The sequence below is a fragment of the Schistocerca nitens genome, chromosome 2 (genome assembly GCF_023898315.1).
Source record: "Schistocerca nitens isolate TAMUIC-IGC-003100 chromosome 2, iqSchNite1.1, whole genome shotgun sequence".
Classification (NCBI taxonomy): domain Eukaryota; kingdom Metazoa; phylum Arthropoda; class Insecta; order Orthoptera; family Acrididae; genus Schistocerca; species Schistocerca nitens.
In genome coordinates, this window is record NC_064615.1 from 433,906,921 (window position 1) to 433,928,025 (window position 21,105).

The 21,105-nt window shown below is 40.9% G+C and overlaps 1 protein-coding gene across 3 annotated transcripts in view; it reads right to left on the minus strand.

The window, feature by feature from the left end:
• The window catches only part of LOC126236301 (zinc finger protein ubi-d4), a 223,512-nt gene that overhangs the window by 148,376 nt on the left and 54,031 nt on the right, over positions 1–21,105 (minus strand). For all 3 annotated transcript variants that reach the window (XM_049945499.1, XM_049945498.1, XM_049945497.1), the window contains exon 3: positions 9,847–10,106. In XM_049945499.1, coding sequence (XP_049801456.1) covers positions 9,847–10,106 — 260 coding nt within the window. The remainder of the gene's footprint in view (positions 1–9,846; positions 10,107–21,105) is intronic.

Sequence of the window (21,105 nt, forward strand, 5' to 3'; positions counted from 1 at the left end):
CTCACTGTCGAAGGCAACATACTGGGTGCTATTACTTAAGAAGTTTTCAAGCCACACTCATATCGGGGATCCTGTTCCATATGTTCGTCCTTCATTACCAATCTACATGGGGTGCCATGTCTAATGCTTTTTGGAATCTAGAAATATGGAATCTGCCTGTTGCCTTTCAACCATAGGTGCAGTACATTGTGTGAGAAAAGGGCAAGCTGAGTTTCACGTGACCAATCCTTTCCAAAACTGTTCTTATTCTTGGACATCAAGGAAATTTATTACATTTGAACTCAGAATATATTCTAGGATTCTGCAGCAGACAGATGTTACGGACGTTAGTCTGTAATTTTTGCAGGTCCACTCTTTTCGCTTCTTATATACAGGAGTCATCTGCACTTTCTTCCATTCACTCAGGACTTTGCACTGGGTGAGAGATTCATGCTAAACGCAAGCTGAATAAGGAATCAATCTCGTAGATTAGCAGTGGTACCCTCCAGCATGACAGCGTCACGTCTCTCATGTAGCAAATCATATTATCCTGGTCTTGAATGTATTAATCAGCTACTTTGACAAGGCCATGATTTCCTAAAATCATACCCTGAAAATGAGGTCCATTCTATCTGAAATTTTGCCCACCACAGCTAGAATAGCTTTTCATGACCATCCCAATCTCCGCACCATCCTTGTCAGACCCTATGTTCCTTCTGCACCCATCACCCTACCCTATGGCTTCCACCCCGGTGACCATCCCCATTGCAAGACTTGCCCTATGCAACCTCCTACCACCATTTATTCCAGCCCTGTAACTGGCAAAACGTGTACTATCAAAGGGAGAGCCACCTGTGAAATGACACTTTGTACACCAACTGTTATGTAAATGCTGCTTGACTTTTTACATTGACATGACTACCACTTTCTTTGCTCCTCCCACCTCTATACATACTATGCACTTAACTTTTCTCTCTTATTAATTCGTGCACACTGTTTTAGCAGTATTTTCTGTCTTGCATAGTGCCTATCTTCCATCTTCAAGCTCTCAGTTTTTCAAATCTCATCTGGCGCAGTCCCTCACAATCAGTCTTTCCTTCTCATCCCATAAAGTAAGTCTCCTCTGACCCTGGTTTCTGGGTGACTTCTCTGAACTCTACTCCTTTTCCTAAACCTCACCAGTCATTTTCCCTGATCCTTCCTCTCCTTCAATCCTTCTGCCAGAGGAAGAAACAACTGGCTCCAAAAGCTTGGATATGTAATACCTTTTTTATGTGTGTTCTCCTGTTTGCCACTTGGTGAGTAGATTCTTTTATTTATCCAATTACATTATATTTTCAAAAACTGATCGCTGTATTTACTGTTTAATTGCTATTTGTATTATAATGGCTCAGGTTAAAAAGTTGTCAATAAATGATTATTGGTCCATCAATATTCTTTTATCATTCCAGGTTTCAATGAAATTATGTCCCAAGAGTATTTTGCTTTTCTTTTAAAATGCTACTCTTTAATGAAAACTGTGTAGGAATTCTGTTGATGAAGTTTGTTCACTGTTTCACAGCACATTCATCTATAACAGAAGCTTTGCATTGACAAAAGTCTCTTGTTGTTCAAACGCTAATTATCTTTTAAACAGTTTATTGCATTCAAGTGAAGTAGGTTACGAATAAAGACGTGTACTGTGTGACTGTCACAGTGGAACATTTTGGAATTCATTTCATATGCTGGCATGGCAACACAAATTGGGTTCCAAAACTTAGAGAGAGCTGGCGAGTGGCAACACTCCTGAGACATTATTTGGAACAAGCACCTACTCTGTACATTGACAATGGTATTCCAGCCAGACCGATTCCTCTGCTTCACTACCACAGAACAGCTGCATGTGGCACTATTCGTAACAGGCACAACACACAAAACTGTAGAGGTAATTGAAATGGGGAGAAATTGAGTTTATGACAACTGACAAAAAGACTCCTATCAGGTGGTGTGATAAAGTGTGGATTTTGACAACATGTAACACTACACAAATGGTTCAAACAGAGAATACTGACAGAAATATTGGCAAAAATATCAATAAATCCCAAGTATTGTAAATTACAATTCAAGTATGAGTGCAGTTTACCATTGTGACATACTACTGAGCTCACTAAGATTAATACATTAGACTGTCAAACGGTATGAGAAACATTTTTGTGTGTGTGTGTGTGTGTGTGTGTGTGTGTGTGTGTGTGTGTGTGTTTTCTGGATTAGAGCATTTTAAATGCTCATGCTCTCCACAGGTTGATTATAGGGTGAAAAACAGCACTTCCAGAGTTTCACCTACCTCTCATTACAGAAATAGTTGAAAAATATGCAACAGAATGGAGAAAAGCAGGCTAAGGTAGGCACTTCGATGACAAAAGTCCTCTATGATTTACAGGAAGGCATTTTTCAGATGTTATTGTGAGTGAACATCCAAAGAAACATGCACTAATGTGTCGATCTGTAGTCCCCACAAAACAAAGTGGGCCAAGAAACCAGATACCAAGGCAAAATTTGCAACGTACCATTATATCCAGAATGAGATTTTCACTCTGCAGCGGAGTGTGCGCTGATATGAAACTTCCTGGCAGATTAAAACTGTGTGCACACAGTTTTAATCTGCCAGGAAGTTTCATACCATTATATGTTGTATCCTGTTTCAAGTCTTATCATGCAAAGAAGCATTATTAATCATCGACAACTAAAACTGATATCTGAAATTACTTGACATTCCTGAATAAATTATTTGAGAAAAGGAAAGAAAAAAAAGACAAGATATAGATATACATTTATAGAGTACATATATAGAGCGGGAAAAAGGCACCATTTTTAACTCTGTCAGTACCAGACCAAAGCCCATATAAAAAGTAACGAAGAAAAATAAATACAATGAGTGCAAAACGTGTTCAAATAGTTCTTTCAGATGAAAGAGTTCATTGGCAAATGAGCAATACACACCATCCAGTCACATTACCGCGATCACCTGTCAAACGTTTGAATAACCACTTTTGCACTGCAGACCATTGCAAAAAGAGAGTAAATGAAATTCTGGAAGGTACGGCAGGGATAGCCATGCTGACTCCAGTACTGTGGACAGCTACACTACGATTCTCAGATGAATATCCATGGCGCAAACAGCTCAATTGAGGTGGCTACACAGATTCTCAATTGGGTTTAAATTGGGCAAGTTTGCTGGCCAGAGGAGTACAGTAAACTGATCCTTAAGCTCTTTGAACTACGCACATACACTCCTGGAAATGGAAAAAAGAACACATTGACACCGGTGTGTCAGACCCACCATACTTGCTCCGGACACTGCGAGAGGGCTGTACAAGCAATGATCACACGCACGGCACAGCGGACACACCAGGAACCGCAGTGTTGGCCGTCGAATGGCGCTAGCTGCGCAGCATTTGTGCACCGCCGCCGTCAGTGTCAGCCAGTTTGCCGTGGCATACGGAGCTCCATCGCAGTCTTTAACACTGGTAGCATGCCGCGACAGCGTGGACGTGAACCGTATGTGCAGTTGACGGACTTTGAGCGAGGGCGTATAGTGGGCATGCGGGAGGCCGGGTGGACGTAGCGCCGAATTGCTCAACACGTGGGGCGTGAGGTCTCCACAGTACATCAATGTTGTCGCCAGTGGTCGGCGGAAGGTGCACGTGCCCGTCGACCTGGGACCGGACCGCAGCAACGCACGGATGCACACCAAGACCGTAGGATCCTACGCAGTGCCGTAGGGGACCGCACCGCCACTTCCCAGCAAATTAGGGACACTGTTGCTCCTGGGGTATCGGCGAGGACCATTCGCAACCATCTCCATGAAGCTGGGCTACGATCCCGCACACCGTTAGGCCGTCTTCCGCTCACGCCCCAACATCGTGCAGCCCACCTCCAGTGGTGTCGCGACAGGCGTGAATGGAGGGACGAATGGAGACGTGTCGTCTTCAGCGATGAGAGTCGCTTCTGCCTTGGTGCCAATGATGGTCGTATGCGTGTTTGGCGCCGTGCAGGTGAGCGCCACAATCAGGACTGCATACGACCGAGGCACACAGGGCCAACACCCGGCATCATGGTGTGGGGAGCGATCGCCTACACTGGCCGTACACCACTGGTGATCGTCGAGGGGACACTGAATAGTGCACAGTACATCCAAACCGTCATCGAACCCATCGTTCTACCATTCCTAGACCGGCAAGGGAACTTGCTGTTCCAACAGGACAATGCACGTCCGCATGTATCCCGTGCCACCCAACGTGCTCTAGAAGGTGTAAGTCAACTACCCTGGCCAGCAAGATCTCCGGATCTGTCCCCCATTGAGCATGTTTGGGACTGGATGAAGCGTCGTCTCGCGCGGTCTGCACGTCCAGCACGAACGCTGGTCCAACTGAGGCGCCAGGTGGAAATGGCATGGCAAGCCGTTCCACAGGACTACATCCAGCATCTCTACGATCGTCTCCATGGGAGAATAGCAGCCTGCATTGCTGCATGTCTATACCCAAACGCATGTCTGCAGCCGTCGTTCACCCCTTTCATCTACGGCCCGTGGTGAACCACAGTTTCCTCAGTGCCAGTTTGTCACACAGGGTATACTTTAACCATGGTGGCACACAAACAGCTTACAAACTTAGCCATTTCAGAAATGTTTCCACCCTTGCCACCTCCACTCTAGTGCTGACACCTGTCATCTTTGAGTGGATATTGTAAGTTAACATCAAACATAGGAGGTGGTCAAATCTAAGTGCAACAGAGCCGTAGTAAGTGATAAAATATAAAATGTGTTCCGGTGTTGTAGTAGGGTGGGGGGGTGGGGACTCAGAAGTACAGGAGAAGCTAGGTCACAGGATTATGTTCATGCACTTCCCTCATTCATAAGTCTACAAACTGAGGAGGTGATCCTCCATTCTGTCTACTCCACAACATCATAACATGCAACTATAGTGTATTTCACAAAGTCCTCCACAGTGAAGCTCATGAATCACTGGTGGCGCAGTATGAAGACATGCCCGGGAAGTGTTTGTTTTATACAAAATACATTAACACTACATGGAACACACATGAGAGTTGCTAATAACACTAAGTCAGGTAATGCCTATCAACAGAATCTACATAAATCTCTGCACACAGTTCTACAAGGCTAGAAAAGAAATTGATACTGTGTGTTGAAACAAGTATTCAAATGCTTCAAGTTTCTGAGTCTGAAGCACCTCTCAATATGTAATTATGAAATATACTGGTAACAAACAGATGTGGTGTTTCAGATGCTACAACACCTCATCCACAAGTGATGTAAATATTCATGATTAATTCTGACAGTTCAACAAAAACTACACACAATGTTACAAAATTATTCCAATGTGACCACAATAGTTATATCAGATTTTTTGGCAGTGAAACATTCCTAGGGATGCAAGGAAGGACTGAAAATACATAGTGAGTACTGTAAAAAGTATTCAAAGTTAAAGAATTCAAAAGCTCAAAGACTCCAAACTTGAAGCATCTTTCCAGATGGAAAAAAAAAAGTGCTAGTAACAGACAGACCAGATTCTTCATCAGCAGCAATATCTATTCCATGCTCAAAGTAAATACACAGCGTACATAGCATCAGTTGACTGACACACACACACACACACACACACACACACACACACACACACACAGTGTGATCAAATTATTCCATGTAAAGGAAAGAATCTGTATTTAAAAAAAATTGAGTTTTGGTTTTGAAGTTTGCCAGGCCAGAGAACAATCAATTTTATTTACGTACTCAAAAATGTATTCAGATGTATCAGAAGTGTGCTTCAGCAAGGAATTCATTCCACTTGTGAATTGTCTGTGAGTAAATTATAGTGCTAGAATGCACCAAGAGCACAGATGAAGTGGAGTGAGTGGATGAAGGGATTGTACAGCATTTATCTGGCAAGCTATGGCTGAAATATTCAGCACACAGCCAGGAGGCCAGGACAGGCAATACAGCAGGCAGTAAGTGGTTGTAGACGAAAGGGTCCCAGCACAGTAAGCTGGGTTAGGCCATAATGACACCGCTCTTGGCACAGTCTATGGTAGGCAAGTTTGTAGCAGAAGCAGAGTTAACATGTTATCTGAATTCCATGCTGTTGTACCAATGAAATCCTTTGCTTTTGAAGCCACAATAGCAGCTGTAACAAAGATGTTTGCAACTGAAGACTTGCCATATCATTTTTTTCCCCTTTTTTTTCCATTGTATGTTCCAGCGTCACATATGATATCATTACCAGTTTTGAGTTAATACCAAGCCACCATCAGATGATGTGTTTAAAAAGAAAGAAAAGAGGGTACAGTGAAATATGAAACTATAGTTGTTGAAAGTGGCCTACCCTGGACCACTGATATTCATTCCCTTTCTTATTTCACTCAAATGTAGCAAAGAAAAAATGACTATCTAAATGCTTCCACGTGAGCCCTGGTTTCTCTGATCTTGTCTTTGTAGTCCTTACGCAAGATGTATGTTTATAGCAGCAGGATTGTTCTAGTCTGTTTACCGGTTCTCTAAACTTTCTCAACAGGATTTTGTGAAAATAACCTAACCCCCCCCCCTCCCCCAGGGATTTCCATTTGAGTTCACAGAGCTTTCCTGTAATACTTGCACATTGACTCAGTATAGTGGTAATAAATCTAGCAGCACACCACTGAACTGCTTCGGCATATCCCTTTCATCCAACTTGGTGGGGCTCCCAAACACTTGAGCAGTACTCAAGAGTGGGTCACAGATGTGTTCTGTATGTGGTCTTTTTTACTGAGGGACTACACTTTCCTAGAATTCTCTCAATAAACCAAAGTCAATCATTTCCCATACCTACACCTGACCTTACATGCTCGATCCATTTCACATCAGTTAGCAACATTTAGCCTAGATATTTAATAGAGGTTTCAGTGAAGTAGCACACCACTAATACTTTATTTGACACTACAGGATTGTTTCTCCTACTCATCTCCATTAATGTGCATTTTCCCACATTTAGAGCAAGCTGACAAGCATCACACCAAATCTACCAACGTCATCTTGTATCCTCTTGCAGTCATTCAAGGACGACACTTCTCCGTACATCAGTCATCAGCAAACAGTTGAAGATAGTTATTCAACCTATCCTTCAGATCATTTATGTATGTGTAATATGAATATTTATGCAGTCACAATGACATCAAACACTGGTTAGTGCCCTGCCTTTTACCGCCAGTCAAATGATGTGGCAGAACATATGGTGTGCTTCTTTAAAGAATTCATGTCTAAGGCAATGGAAAGGACACAGTGGAAGCAGCACTCATTGTTCGACAATGAGATATCCCCAGGGGTAAGAACGCCTTTTTTAAACCATCTATACAGTGATGTAGGATAAGGTTCCAGGTATCACACCCTGCAGTCATTGAACCTAGTGAGTCCTCATTTGTGAGTAGTTGACAAAAACAAAAATACAGAATTTTATATGAGACTCAGTACCATTCAGATAGTAGTATTTTGTTGACTGATTGCATGGTGTAATGAATAGAGTACAGTCTTCATGTGTAGGTCTTAGGTTCGAATCTTGTCAGGCACTATAAATTTTTTATTTTTAAATCTTTATCAAAATGACTATAATCATTATTTTTCTTCATTTAATTGGTTTAAATGTATTTTTTTATTTCTGTTCCTGTGTCACATCACTATAATCATCATATCAACTCTCTCATTTGTTCTCAGCTTTTCTTTATATCATATTTTTTCCTCTGGAATTTTTGTGAATGTGAATTTAATCACGTTTACCTGTTATCACAATATAATGAAGTCTGGCGTCAGCTGCAAGAGACTGTGGTCGTGTGTGTGAGTTGCATTTGCGTAAGAGTGTGTGTGTGTGTGTGTGTGTGTGTGTGTGTGTGTGTGTGTGTGTACATGCGTGCGCATGCTATTTTTGACAAAGGCCTTGTTGGCCAAAAGCTTATTTTGTGACAGTCTTTTTGTTGTGCCTACCTGCGACTCAGCATTTCCGATATATGGTGAGTAGCAACTGTCCTTTTCATAATACTGTTACATTCCATCCTGGATTTTCCATTGTCTGATTTTATCTGTTGTAATATTTAAATACTTTAAAATGCTAATCTATTAACTAAAACAAAAGCTGACATAATCTATTTACACTGACTGTGCAGTGGTGTCATAAATGTATTTTTCGCTACAAGAAGTGCATTTTTATGGTAACTGACATACAAACATTTAAACCGTAACATACATTCTTACAACTCTATGGACATAATAATGTAGATGAAGGTTTAAATGAAGGAAAGAATTATAACTAAAGCGAAATTCAAGCAAAATAAGGAATAGAAATAATGTATGCAATAACATTGATGAAAAAAGTAGAATGATATAAGAAAAAAATTAAGTTAAAATTAATTCATAAAATTAATTAAACTCACATGAACAAAGATTTCAAGTGGAAAAACAATGACAAGAAGAAGAATGACAGCAACTGAAGAAGTTGATATGATGATTAAAATAGTGTGACAAAGGAACAGAAATGAAAAAATAGATTTAAACCAACCAATTGAATAAAAATACCGATTAAAGTCATTCTGATAAAAATTTAAAAATAAAGAAAAATTTAAAGTACCTAGGAAGATTCAAACCCATGACCTTCTACGCAGGAAGACCTTGTCCTCTCTGTTTCACCACCTGTCAATGTGATGCTCCTTTTTTCATGTTATTGAGCGTTACACAAAATTCTGAATTTTTTTTTTCATAAATTACTCACAAACAAGGCCTCACCCGGGTGAATGCCTGCAGGGTGTGATAACTGGGATCTTAAGCTACATCACCATGTAGATGGTTTCAAAAAGTTGATGACACCACTGGGGATCTCCCCTAGTGAGTACATATAGATCCATGACAAAAGGTGCAAAAAGCACAGTGGAGCCCCTGTGTAGAAACAGCACCACTCACTTTCGCTTATCCTGATGTTTAAGCTGTAGGAGCACGCCCAGCACCATACATGCAGATTCACTGTTGTTTGGCCTACACATATTACAGCTATCCTGGAAGAAACCCAAGCTGCTTAACACTAAGTACACAGTTGCCATTCTGTTCAGCGGCTAATGTGTGCAGACAAATTTGCCACCATCACAATTAGCTTCACCCTCGGAGCCACCACTTCCACTACTGTGGTAATCATTCTATGAATTCAGGTCATGTCCAGCAGCCACTACTACTGCCACCCATCGCTACATATTAGAAGCATTCCAATGCTGCCCCCCCTGAGATCTGATGGGGGTCTACATGATACCACCTCACGTCACTATCTACCAAGATACAAGAGAGACCTAAGGGTGGGGAGATGGAGCCTGAGCGAGATATGCCACAAATTATTTTTTCTGCTCACAAAGTTTGTACAAAATAGCTATGAACTAAATTGGGGATTTTAAAAATTAAAAAAAGAATATTAACATCGATAATGTAAATTAGAAGTCAAAAGATGTGTACACAACAAGAAAGGAAATTATGCCTCAAGGTTGTTAATTATACACCTTAATGCTTCCGGAAAATGAATGGGCAGCTACTTCGAAGTAAACTTTTACGATAACGAATCTATTGAATAGTCATACTATCATAGCATATAAACATCAGCAGTCCCATGTATTATTTTTATCATTGACACATATTAAGAGCAGATTAACGTATCACAGATGAAGAGGGCAAGAAATAAACAACATAAATGAAAAATTCCAAGAGAGCAAACCCTGACCATGCATACTAAATGAACAATTTTTTTTTTTAATTTGTCTTAAAAATATTGCCAGCATGTTGCTAATCAGGAAGAAATAAGATTTCCGTCTTACCTTCACTACTTCATCTTTTAAGCTGACACTTTCCTTGCTGTCTTCATTGTTGCAAACTGCTGGATTCTCAACAGTGCTTATAGTGTGTAAGTCTGCCTCTGGGTCAACCTCTTTTCGACGAGGTTGCATAAAATTCATAAGATATTGCCGCCGCTTTTTCCGCCAACGTTTTGAGGGATATGTGTAAATCTGGCCTTCTACAAGGCCAGGCATTCGTTCACGGGAGCTCATAAACAAATTTGAGTGATTCTGTGCAACGCCTGTCAAAAACAAATGCAAAAGTGAGGAATATGATAAATGTCTTAGTAAAAGAAATTATGAACATTAAACTTAACACTTATGAGATGGGCCTGAGTCGAATTCTAGCACTGGTTCATGGCCATAGGCAAGACCTCATATCTACACAAATGAGCGCTGTGCAATGATATAATTTTGCAAGTACATTCAGTAATATATATGGGTACTGTCTGCATAATGTGTTGTAAACAGATTTAGTAAAGTAGTAATAAATTAAAAGTCATCCCTCAAGATTCAGGCTCTGTCTTGAGAGTGTTAAGACAGCATAAAACTGAATTAGGCAGTATATTGCAACCATCAAGTTCTAGGCAAATCAATCACAAGAAGCAGATTACCTCACCAAGTAAGGAAAGCTAGAACTAATGACTTAACCACTTGTGCTATCCAAGCACACTTCCAGGACTGGCCCAAATTTCAAATAGCATCCGCCTGCGACAAGCAGCAAATCCGGGCTTGAGCCCCGGTCCGATAAAAATTTTCATCAGTTTTGAAATATTCTACTGCTGATCCAGAACCATAATCACAATATGAAAGTTCATTTTTGACTGCCCGTTGATCATCAACGCAGAATCTTAGACACTGCACTGCAGTATTTCATGCCATAGCAGGGAAATGATGAGAGAAAACAGCATCTCACCCTGAGAGGGAACCACATAATACAATTTTAGCACAAGGGAGAGTAGATACCAGGACAAATGGAGATTTGAGTCGCTCCTGGAAGTGTGTTCAGATAGCCAAAGTCCTTTAGGCATCTGCTCATAACAAGCGGGAAATCCAAGTTCCAGTCCCAGTCTGGCACAAATTATCATGTGTATGTTGGTTGGTTGGTTGGCTGGTTTGTTTGGAGAGAAAGGGACCAAACTACAGGGTCATTAGTCCCTTTTTCCAAATTCAAACACATTGCGGAGTAAAATCATTGCCCAAAAGTCTGGGAAGTAAAAAAGTTGGAAAACTAACTGGGAACAGCACTGAATGAGAAAATGAAAGAGGCAAGACAAAAGGAGAGAACGTGTACTAAAAGGGGAAAAAGCGGTAGAAGGCAGATGGCCTGGGCTGGCTGATTGCAATAAGAAAAGAGAATAAACAGCCACTCTGCACCACACTAAAATCTCCAGCCTAAATGACAACACTAGAGGAATACAGATGGGATAGACGAATACCAAGGCAAAAAAAACAGCAAAGATAGAATAAGGAAGAGTTAAAATGGAGGAAGGGTGAAGGCCTAGGAGAGAAGGCCAGACAACACTCTCAGATTGTTGATAGAAACACCCCCCCCCCCCCCCCCCATGAATAAAATGTAAAACTACATCAGCCACTGAGGTATTATCTCCCAAAACTGTTGGCAGTGTGGCGGGAAGGTTTAAAGTCCATTGTGGAACAGTTAAAAATGGGCAGTCCAACAAGATGTGGATGACAGTCAAGTGGGAACCACAGCGCCTCTCATGTGGGTCCTCGTGGCGGAGGAGGTGACCATGAGTCAGCCTAGTATGGCTGATGCAGAGCCGGCAAAGGACAACAGACTCCACGTGAGTGGCTCAAATGGATGACTGCCATACATTCATTGTCTCCTTGATAACATGCAGTTTATTCAGAGTATTAAGGGTCTGCCATTCAGTATCCCATATCCTGAAAACTTTATGGCATAAGACCGATCAAAGACCAGTCTCCACTACAGTATGTAGTTTATCTCATGCGAAAAGTACGATGCCCACAGTAAAGAGTTAAGATAATTTCATGATGTTGCCAGAAAATGTATTTAATTTATTTAATTATGAATATTTTCTTTTATGCTAAATAATGGATTCGTTTGAGATGTTAAATGCTCTGTATTTATATGTATTTATTTATATGTATCTTTGGAGTTTATTAAGGTCACTAGACGAAAGAATCTAGAATGCAGGAATGTCTGCAACTTCCGGGCACATGTTGGCTTGCCCGCCACTTTTTTGTCTGTATTGGAGGGAGATGGACGTGTTTATGTGACAAGTGCAGTATAATGCATTTACAGTATCAATGTTCATAATGAAAATGGTGTAGTTACTAACAAAAGGTATGAATAAATATAATTTTTAGCTGAAAGTATTTCAGATCCGGTAGTGTTTATTTCAAACAAGAAGAAAACCCAGGCCATGCTTGGTGGAATGATTATTTTTCAGACAAAACTTCGAGAACCCCTAGACAAACGAGATCTACAGTGTGTAATATTTCAGCAGCTACTAAAAACAATAAGTCTTGCTGAAATTGTGCTGGAACTACTCGTATTATTCTCATTCAAAAACACGGGGTGAGAGTGTGGTCCTACCACAATATACCATGTAAGATTCCATAATTGTTCAGTTATGAAGAAACGAGATAGGTAACAATCAGTACACTGTGTGAAGCAAAAATGAGAACTCTGAAAGTGCGGAGCGACATAAAATTCTGTATAAAATCTGGAGCGGGCCCTGGAGACCCCACTCGTGCAGAGTAGCGAGGGTGTGGTCTCACCAAGTGGTATCATAGACTTTCATCATGTCAAAAAAGACGGGAATAGGGTGCTGATGCCAGGAAAAGGCTTTCTGGATGGCGAATTCCAGATAGACCAAGTTGTCAGTGGTGGAGCGACCTTTGCTAAAACCACCCTGGGACAGAGCCAGAACGCCCCGAGGCTCAAGGAGACGACACAGTCACCAGCTCACCATAAGTTCGAGCAGCTTGCACAGAATGTTGGTGAGACTGATAGGATGATAGCTATGCACATCTAGTGGGCTCTTACCAGGTTTTAACACTGGAACGATTATACTTTCTCGCTGTTGCGACGAGAAGTCGCCATCACTCCAGATAAGGTTTAAGATGGCAAGGATGCGGTGCTGGTAATACACTGACAGATATTTAATCATGTGGGAATGGATGCGGTCTGGTCCAGGTGAGGTGTCAGGCAATCGGCAAGGGCACTGAGAAATTCCCATTCACTGAAGGGAGCATTGTATGGCTCCGGGTGGTGTGGAGCGAAAGACAGGTGTTGTCATTCGACCCACTGTTTTAGGAGATGAAAGGCAGGGCAGTAATTCTCAAATGCAGAGGGCTGAGCATTATGCTCGGCAAGACGCTTTGCGACTGCATCTGTGTCGGTGTATATAGCTTCATTTGTGGAAATTCCAGGTATACCTGCAGTGGACCAATACCCATAAAGGCATCGGAGCTTGTTCCAAACCTGGGAAGGAGATGATCGTGTTCTAATGGTGGAGACGTATTGACAAGTTGACAGACTTGGGCACAGAGCTGTTTGAAGGCAATGACGTGCACCAGGGAGTGGTGGCACTTATGATGTTGGAGGAGCCCCCCCCCTCCTATGGTCTCTAATGGCCGCAGTGATTTCCAGTGACCACCAAGACACTGTCTTCCACCAGGCACAAGTTTAGGAACAAGAGACTGCCGATTCAGCAGCAACAATGTTAGTAGTGGTGGTCTGGATTATGTCATCGATGTTGCCATGCAACAGCAATTCAATGGTGGTAGCGGAGGTGAACGTGTCCCAGTCAGCCCTGGTAAGAGTCCATCTGGGCAAGCATCCAGATGAGTGATGCCGGGAAGGGACAGGAAGAGCAGAAAGTGCTCATTACCACACAAGTCATCGTGAGCTCTCCAGTGGAGAGATGGTAGAATGCCAGGACTGCAAATGGAGAGATCAGTGGCTGAGTATGTGACGAGTGGAGACACCTGTATTCAGGAGGCGGTGGTCAAGTTGAGTTAGTAGACTCTTGACATCCTTTCCACAACCAGCAACTCTGGCTCTGCCCCACAAAGGGTTATGGGCAATAAAACCATCCAGAAGTAGAAAAGGTGGGTTGAGGTGGGGCATTAGCGCAGCCAACGCATGCTGTGATACTTCATCACCTGGAGGAAGGTAGATTTTGCAGATGGTAATACCCTGCATTGTCCTCAACCTGATAGCCAAAGCTTCAAAAGGTGTCTGAAGGGGCAAAAGTGTGCTATATACAGAGGTATGGGCATAAACACAGACTCCATAGGGCAGCCTGCTACTGTCACTACGATTTTTGTAATACCCACAATAGGTACGAAGGCCAGGGGCCTGCATTGCCGGAAACCAAAGGCAATACAAAAAGCAGGTGTAATGCTGAAAAGTTGTCATAACTCAGCCAGGTGGAGAAAAAATTGGTGCAGTTCCACTGGAGGATAACACTTTCTGTTGTTTGGGAAGGCATTAAGTGACCAAGGAGGTAGTTTACACCTCAGGATCACCTGCTGCCACTCGTTGAGTATTTGTATCCATTTCCATTGCAGCTGAGACATCGACAAGATCCAGTTCCTTGAGGGACGCTAAAATCTCATACACGTCCTCCGACACAGAACTGATGGTGCTTGGGATACTGGAGTTCCCTGTTTCTTAGCAAACTACTTCTTCATATGCTTACTCTTGCTCTTCTCTTCAGTGCCTTGATGGGATGGGTGGACTTCCATGAAGCTCCTTCAGGCACTGACGAAGATCGGGACATTGCCCACAAAACCAGTCCTCAACAATGTGAACTGTGTGAGCAGGGGCCCTGCCATTTTGGTCTACTGTGTAACCACTGCACAACAGACACTGCACCATGAGATGGACCTGATCAGCCAAAACGCTGCCACAATCCTTGGCAGTAATATGACCTTGCGCAGAACTATGGGGGCCATGCAATATCATGACATGGCTGTCCAAATCATCACAGAATCCTCACAATGATGGTACATAAACTTGGCCGGAACTTAGCAACAGTGTGAAACAACGCTCATGTGGTCAGATGACTTTCTTTCATTGCTCCGTAGCCCAGGTTTTATGGTTTCAGCACCACATTTTCCTGTTACGGAACATTTGCATCATTAATGAGTGGTTCTAGCAGTACCATTTGCACTGAAATTCTCTGCTATGGAGCTCCCTTTGTTGTTTCGGTGCTGACAGGATTCACAAGTGCAACTTTCAGTTCTGCAGTGACTTTTGCAGCTGTCATCCCCTTATTTTTTGTCACAACGACCGTCTGTCACCATCATTCAACATACACTTTAATTCGTATTGTGATTTAGTGGATGATGTTCTTCCACTTTCCCTGTATGCAGTATAAATCTTAGATACTATGCCTCTTGAAAACTCTTTGGCTACCTTAGAAACAGAAGCACCCACCATAAGAGCACCAACAATTTTCCTACATCCAAATTCACTTAGCTCCATCATAATGAACTCACAACCACAGAGAACACTATTCTGAACATGACTGACACTTGCAATGTACTGATGCACTCACAAGTACACAGAACATTGTTGTGAACACAGCTGACACTTGCAACATACTGAGGACAATGCACAGGCAGCATTCTTTGTCAAATACAATAGCACAACATGCAGGCTTGGCTAGTATCTGCATTTAGTGTGTTCCTATATTTCTGACTAACTTCTGCACTTCATATTTGCTATGATATCAAATGATATTATCACAAATTTAAGATCCATTCCAATAAATTCTCTTAACCATTTTTCAATGAAATTACCCCCATCATAGAATACAATTAATCAAAAAGAAGCATCGCTGTCTTCTTGCTCTTTGCCTGAAAGCAGTTTCCTCAAAACACAGTCTTTTCCTTCCTAGAAGTCATTGTCGCTTTCATTTCAGTCCTCTCCTCTATCATTGCCCCTTACACTTCTAATACCACAACAAGACTTCAAAAGTGTTAAACTAATGAGTATCATTCTTATTGCCTCAATTATTTATTCTGTTTTGTAAACACTCACGGCGTGTAAATATTGTACACTATTTTATACATCATAAATGCTTCTGACACTAATAAATAAAAATTATTTATTATTATAGTTACTCTTACTGTTAATATTGCTAATATTATTCTCATTATTACTGCAAATTACTACTTTTATTGATAATGCAAATTATTATTATCGAGTTTGTTATGTAATATCTAGTTAATATCATTCCTAATTCCTCCATTATTTTATCATCATCATTATTATTAGTAATAATAATAATAAAATTATTACGTTTGTTAATAATGCAAATTATTATTTTTGTCCCTGTATTTAATACTCTCTCTCTCTCTCTCTCTCTCTCTCTCTCTCTCTCTCTCTCTCTCTCTCTCTCTCCTATATCGATCACAAGTGGCCAAACATTGTCATAAGAGCTTAGGAGAATAATCTGCATGCATATTTCATGTAAATATAAAACACTGCCATTCAAAAGAAATTGTTGAGCGTTAATTTAAATAAGAGAGTCCTGAGAGCTTCAGAAAAGAATTTTTTAAATCAATAAATCTAGCAAAGTTGCAAAGACGCAGTAGACTGACTAAAGAGAAATAGTTACACGACAAGCATTTGAAACCCAGAAAATAAACAAAGTGTACTATCAAAGTAGTCAACTCGAGAACTGAAAGTCTTTCTAAACACTACAACACAGAGAATCTTTGTGAATTGGTTTCCCATTCCAATGGTCAAGAACGAAAGGTAGTACATAGCCCTTGTTCACTTGCACTTTGCATGTAGGAAATCAGGAAGTGGCTCGATGAAAAATTTCTATAATATCATCTGATGACGACACTGTCCACAATGAACGCGTGCGCGCGCACACACACACACACACACACACACACACACACACTGAAACTGAACTGAACTGCAAGCAATTATCTCACGACAACATGGGCTGAGAGCCCAATGTCATATACTTTTGCTTCAAATCAGTGAAAATAGAAGCATACACTGTGAAACTAATTTGTGGTTCATAATTTATAGTATCACAAGAAACACTGATTATATCACTTACAAAATTGTGTGTTCATTTGAAACCATAATGTGTTTAGCACCAGCTCACCATCTCTGGTATTATTCACTGTATTCAAATATTTAAATATGATCTACAAATACTAGATCAGGCTAGAGCAACTTTGCTGACCCACGGGCCTGATTCAAATAATTACTTAAGCTCTTAGGCCAAATCATCACGTGACGTGACAGCAGAGTTCCTAGCACTTACAACTAGAGTGCCCATGACAATGTTTACTGGGTAACACAATGATGTGTGTGGCACCCCTTTCCCATCACGCCACCCCAACAAACTGTGCCTCACAACATGCGTTTTTTAGTGTACATTAATATGATCTTTACATTTAGTAACGCATCTAGAACACTGCTGCTATACTTACTATGTTTTACAGAAACTGGCTGCCTCACATCTTAAAATGTCATCATGGAAAAATAAATGGCTATAAAAGCAACTACAAAGGTCGTCTGGAAAGTTCTCGGAATCACCACAAGAGGTCAGTACTAGTGCAATGATTTGTTCATGTGATATTCATTGGACTGCTGCCCGTAAACACATGCCATGTCAGTGCTCTTGGAATAGAACTGTGGCGGTGACGTGGTTCTATTGTTCCTGCCTAGTGATTTGCAAAGCTGGAAGGGGGCGGGGGCAGGGGGGGGGGGAAGAGAGAGAGAGAGAGAGAGAGAGAGAGAGAGAGAGAGAGAGAGAGAGAGAGAGAGAGATAAAAAGAAAATCTAGATTCGAGCAGTGATTAAGTACTTCATAAAGAAAGGTATGAAAGCAAAGGACATTCATGCTGATTTCCAGAATACACTGGGGGACTCTGCTCCTTCATATTCAACTGTTGCCAAGTGGACAAATGAATTTAAATTTGGTAGGGAAAGCTTAAATGAAGATTCGCGCAGTGGTCGGCAAATTGTGTCACTACTCCAGAAATCATTGAAAAAGTGCACAAAATGGTCATTGAGGATCGCCGATTGAAAGTGCGTGAAATTGATCACGCTTGCCAGATGTCATCGGAAAGGGTATATCACATTTTAACTGAAGAATTAGAAATGAAAAAATTATCTGCAAGATGGGTGCCGCGACTCTTGACACTGGATCAAAAACGCATGAGAATGGACATATCGGAACAATGTTTGGCCCATTTTAGGAGAAACAAACAAAATTTTTTGCGCCAGTTTGTGACCACAGATGAAACTTTGGTGCACTACTATACCCCAGAGACAAAAAGAGAGTCAAAGCAGTGGAAATATGCTGATCCTCTGGCACGAAAGAAAGCAAAGACAATTCCTTCGGCAAGAAGGGTCATGGCATCAGTGTTCTGGGATGCGAAGGGGATTCTGTTTGTAGATTATCTCTCCACTGGGCAAACAATTGCTGGAGAATACTATGCTAACCTCCTGGACAAACTGCAATACAAGATACAAAAAAAGGCCACGTTTAGCAAGGAAGAAAGTCATCTTCCATCAGAATATGTGCCACTGCCATGGCAAAATTACACGAACTAAGGTATGAAATTGTTGCCACACCCACCTTATTCACCTGATATGGCTCTGTCAGACTTCCATCTCTTCCCAAGACTAAAAATTTTTCTTGGTGGACGAATATTTACTTCAAACGAAGAATTGATAGCCAGAGTTGACAACTATTTTGCAGATAGAGATGGGATCCAGGCATCTGAACGTCGCTGGACCAAATGCATTAATCTATAAGGAGACTACATTGAAAAATAAAGAAGTTTCAGTGATGTAAGTACTTTTTTTCTATTCCGTTCCGAGAACGTTTCAAACAACCCTCATGGTTGCAGTTAGTTCATTATAAATTATCTTCAATTTTAACAATTGCATTATTCTAATACGTCAATACTGGACAACAATAATTTACTAATGTTAATATGAGAAACAACAGAAAAACAAAATATAGCAATGAGCCAAGCAATCCTCTTCGACAAGCAATTAGCAGTAACTTTGCAATTCTGGCCACAGGCAGGTCATTAGAGTGTTTAAAATTTAGAATGTTGATATCCACAATCACTATTAGCAAGTACTTTTTAAATATTAGTCCAATAATAATTTTGTTGACTGATCGCACAAGCATGCGTTGTTTCTGTAAACCTAAATAAATTAACTCGTCACTTCTCTGTTCATTTTAAAAAACTTTTTTATAATTCTGAATCGCTTGAACTTAGCATATATCAGCTGTATTATACAGAAGCCAAACCGGAATAAGGAAAACAACAGAATGGCAAATATCTGAAAATATGTCACAGGTGCAGTACTATGCGAGTGCCTTTCTTTCTCTCTCTCTCTCTCTCTCTCTCCCTCTCTCTCTCACTTGAAATGCTTCCATGGGCCAGCCTGAAAGCAATTGCGGGCCGGATCCAGCCTGTGTGTAGCTGGTTCCTAACCCCCCCTCGCCTCCCCCAAATGTTCTAGATATGTTTCTACTCTTATTAAAATGCATACTTCATGTAGGACTGGCCCATCTTTCATCACAAGAAACCTTCAGTTCTTAATGTAGCTCTTACACCTGCTGCATAGACTTTTCATTTGGTACACCAAATTCAGCCATATACTTGCCTGAAACTAGTTCTCTCCCAGCAGAGAGACTACAAAACATTCAAAATTAGTGCCACACTGAACAGAAGAAAAACAATGAACAAGCAAGCAGGAACAATAACAAAGCACCTCTCTTTGAGTATCGAGGTTGAATGTCTGTTCAAATTCTGTATCATGTAAAATACATGTAAGTACATAAACTTAATCAGCCGTTACCTATGAAAAAGTATTTCAAAAATAATCAGATTTCTTCATGACTAATTTGTCGATGACATTCTGGCAAAACGATAAAAAAAGGCAAGTTGTAGTTTTTAGGCCTAAAATAGACCAACAACCATGAACTTCCTGTGATTTTTACAGAAATAAATTTGACCTCCAGACAATGACACATGGGTGTCAAAACATAACTGGGTAAATAAAAAAGAAATATTGTTTTTTGTGTAAGGCAGAGTTTGAAAAACCCAAATACATCATGGCATATCAAAACTGGTCTATTACAACTTGCGGACGCACAATGTACTGTACAATAGTGTGTGTGTGTGTGTGTGTGTGTGTGTGTGTGTGTGTGTGTGTGTGTGTGTGTGTGCTGTAAATCAGAAAAGGATTTGTCTCAAAGCTAGCAAGTTTTCGGTTTTGTTTATGTGCCAGTTGACAACCCAATGCCTCTACTACTGGTGAAGTGTCACCATTGCTTCTAAATTACTTACAATAAGAATAATATTTCTGTAGACTGTCATTTTCCACATTCCACTGTTTGAATGCTTTATTAAGTTCTGATAGCCAGTTTGAGCATGTGTTCATTTTCAAGAGCACAAATGGATGTGGAGACATCAGCCTCTTAAGTATATAACAAAAACCAAATGCCATGCACAGTAATACGTCTCAGTTATTAATGGAAACGATGCCAATACCCTCTCCTTCACCTCTCTCAGCTCAAATATAGTGTAGTCAGGCCTACTTCTCTCAAGAAAATGATTTAAAAGTCAGTATTATACAGGTTTATACTTACTTATTTCTTGGCTCTACAGCCCTTGAATGGCCTTGACCAGCATCACAAGATCCTGTCATTTTATCCGGTCCATGGCTTTCCGTCTCCATCCTCTAACACCCAGCTTTTTCACACCATATTCAATTCTGTCCACCCATCTCTTTCTGGGACGTCCCTTCCGTCATCTGCCTCCAGCCTTCCCATCAAAAATCTTCTTACACGACCTATCTTCCTCTGTTCTGACTATGTGTCCTGCCCACTGCAGTCTTCGTATTTTAATGGTAGTGACAGTATCAGGTTCTTCAAAAAGTTTCACTAATTCTGCATTCATACAGATGTGCCAATCTTCTTGATTGTATATTGGGCCATATATTTTAGCAGAAGGTTCCTTTCCTCATTTGCAGTCATGATCCACATCTCGACACCATACAAAACAATTGGTCTTTTAATTGTTTTGTAAATGAGAATTTTATATTTTTGTGATAGAAGCTAGCTCCTAAGCATGGGTAGTGCGGCAAAGTAGCATACATTGCCTGCTGCTATTCTAGCTTTCACCTCGCTGGCAATGTCATTAGTAATTACTATTAAAAACAGTCTTGATCACGATTTATTTAAC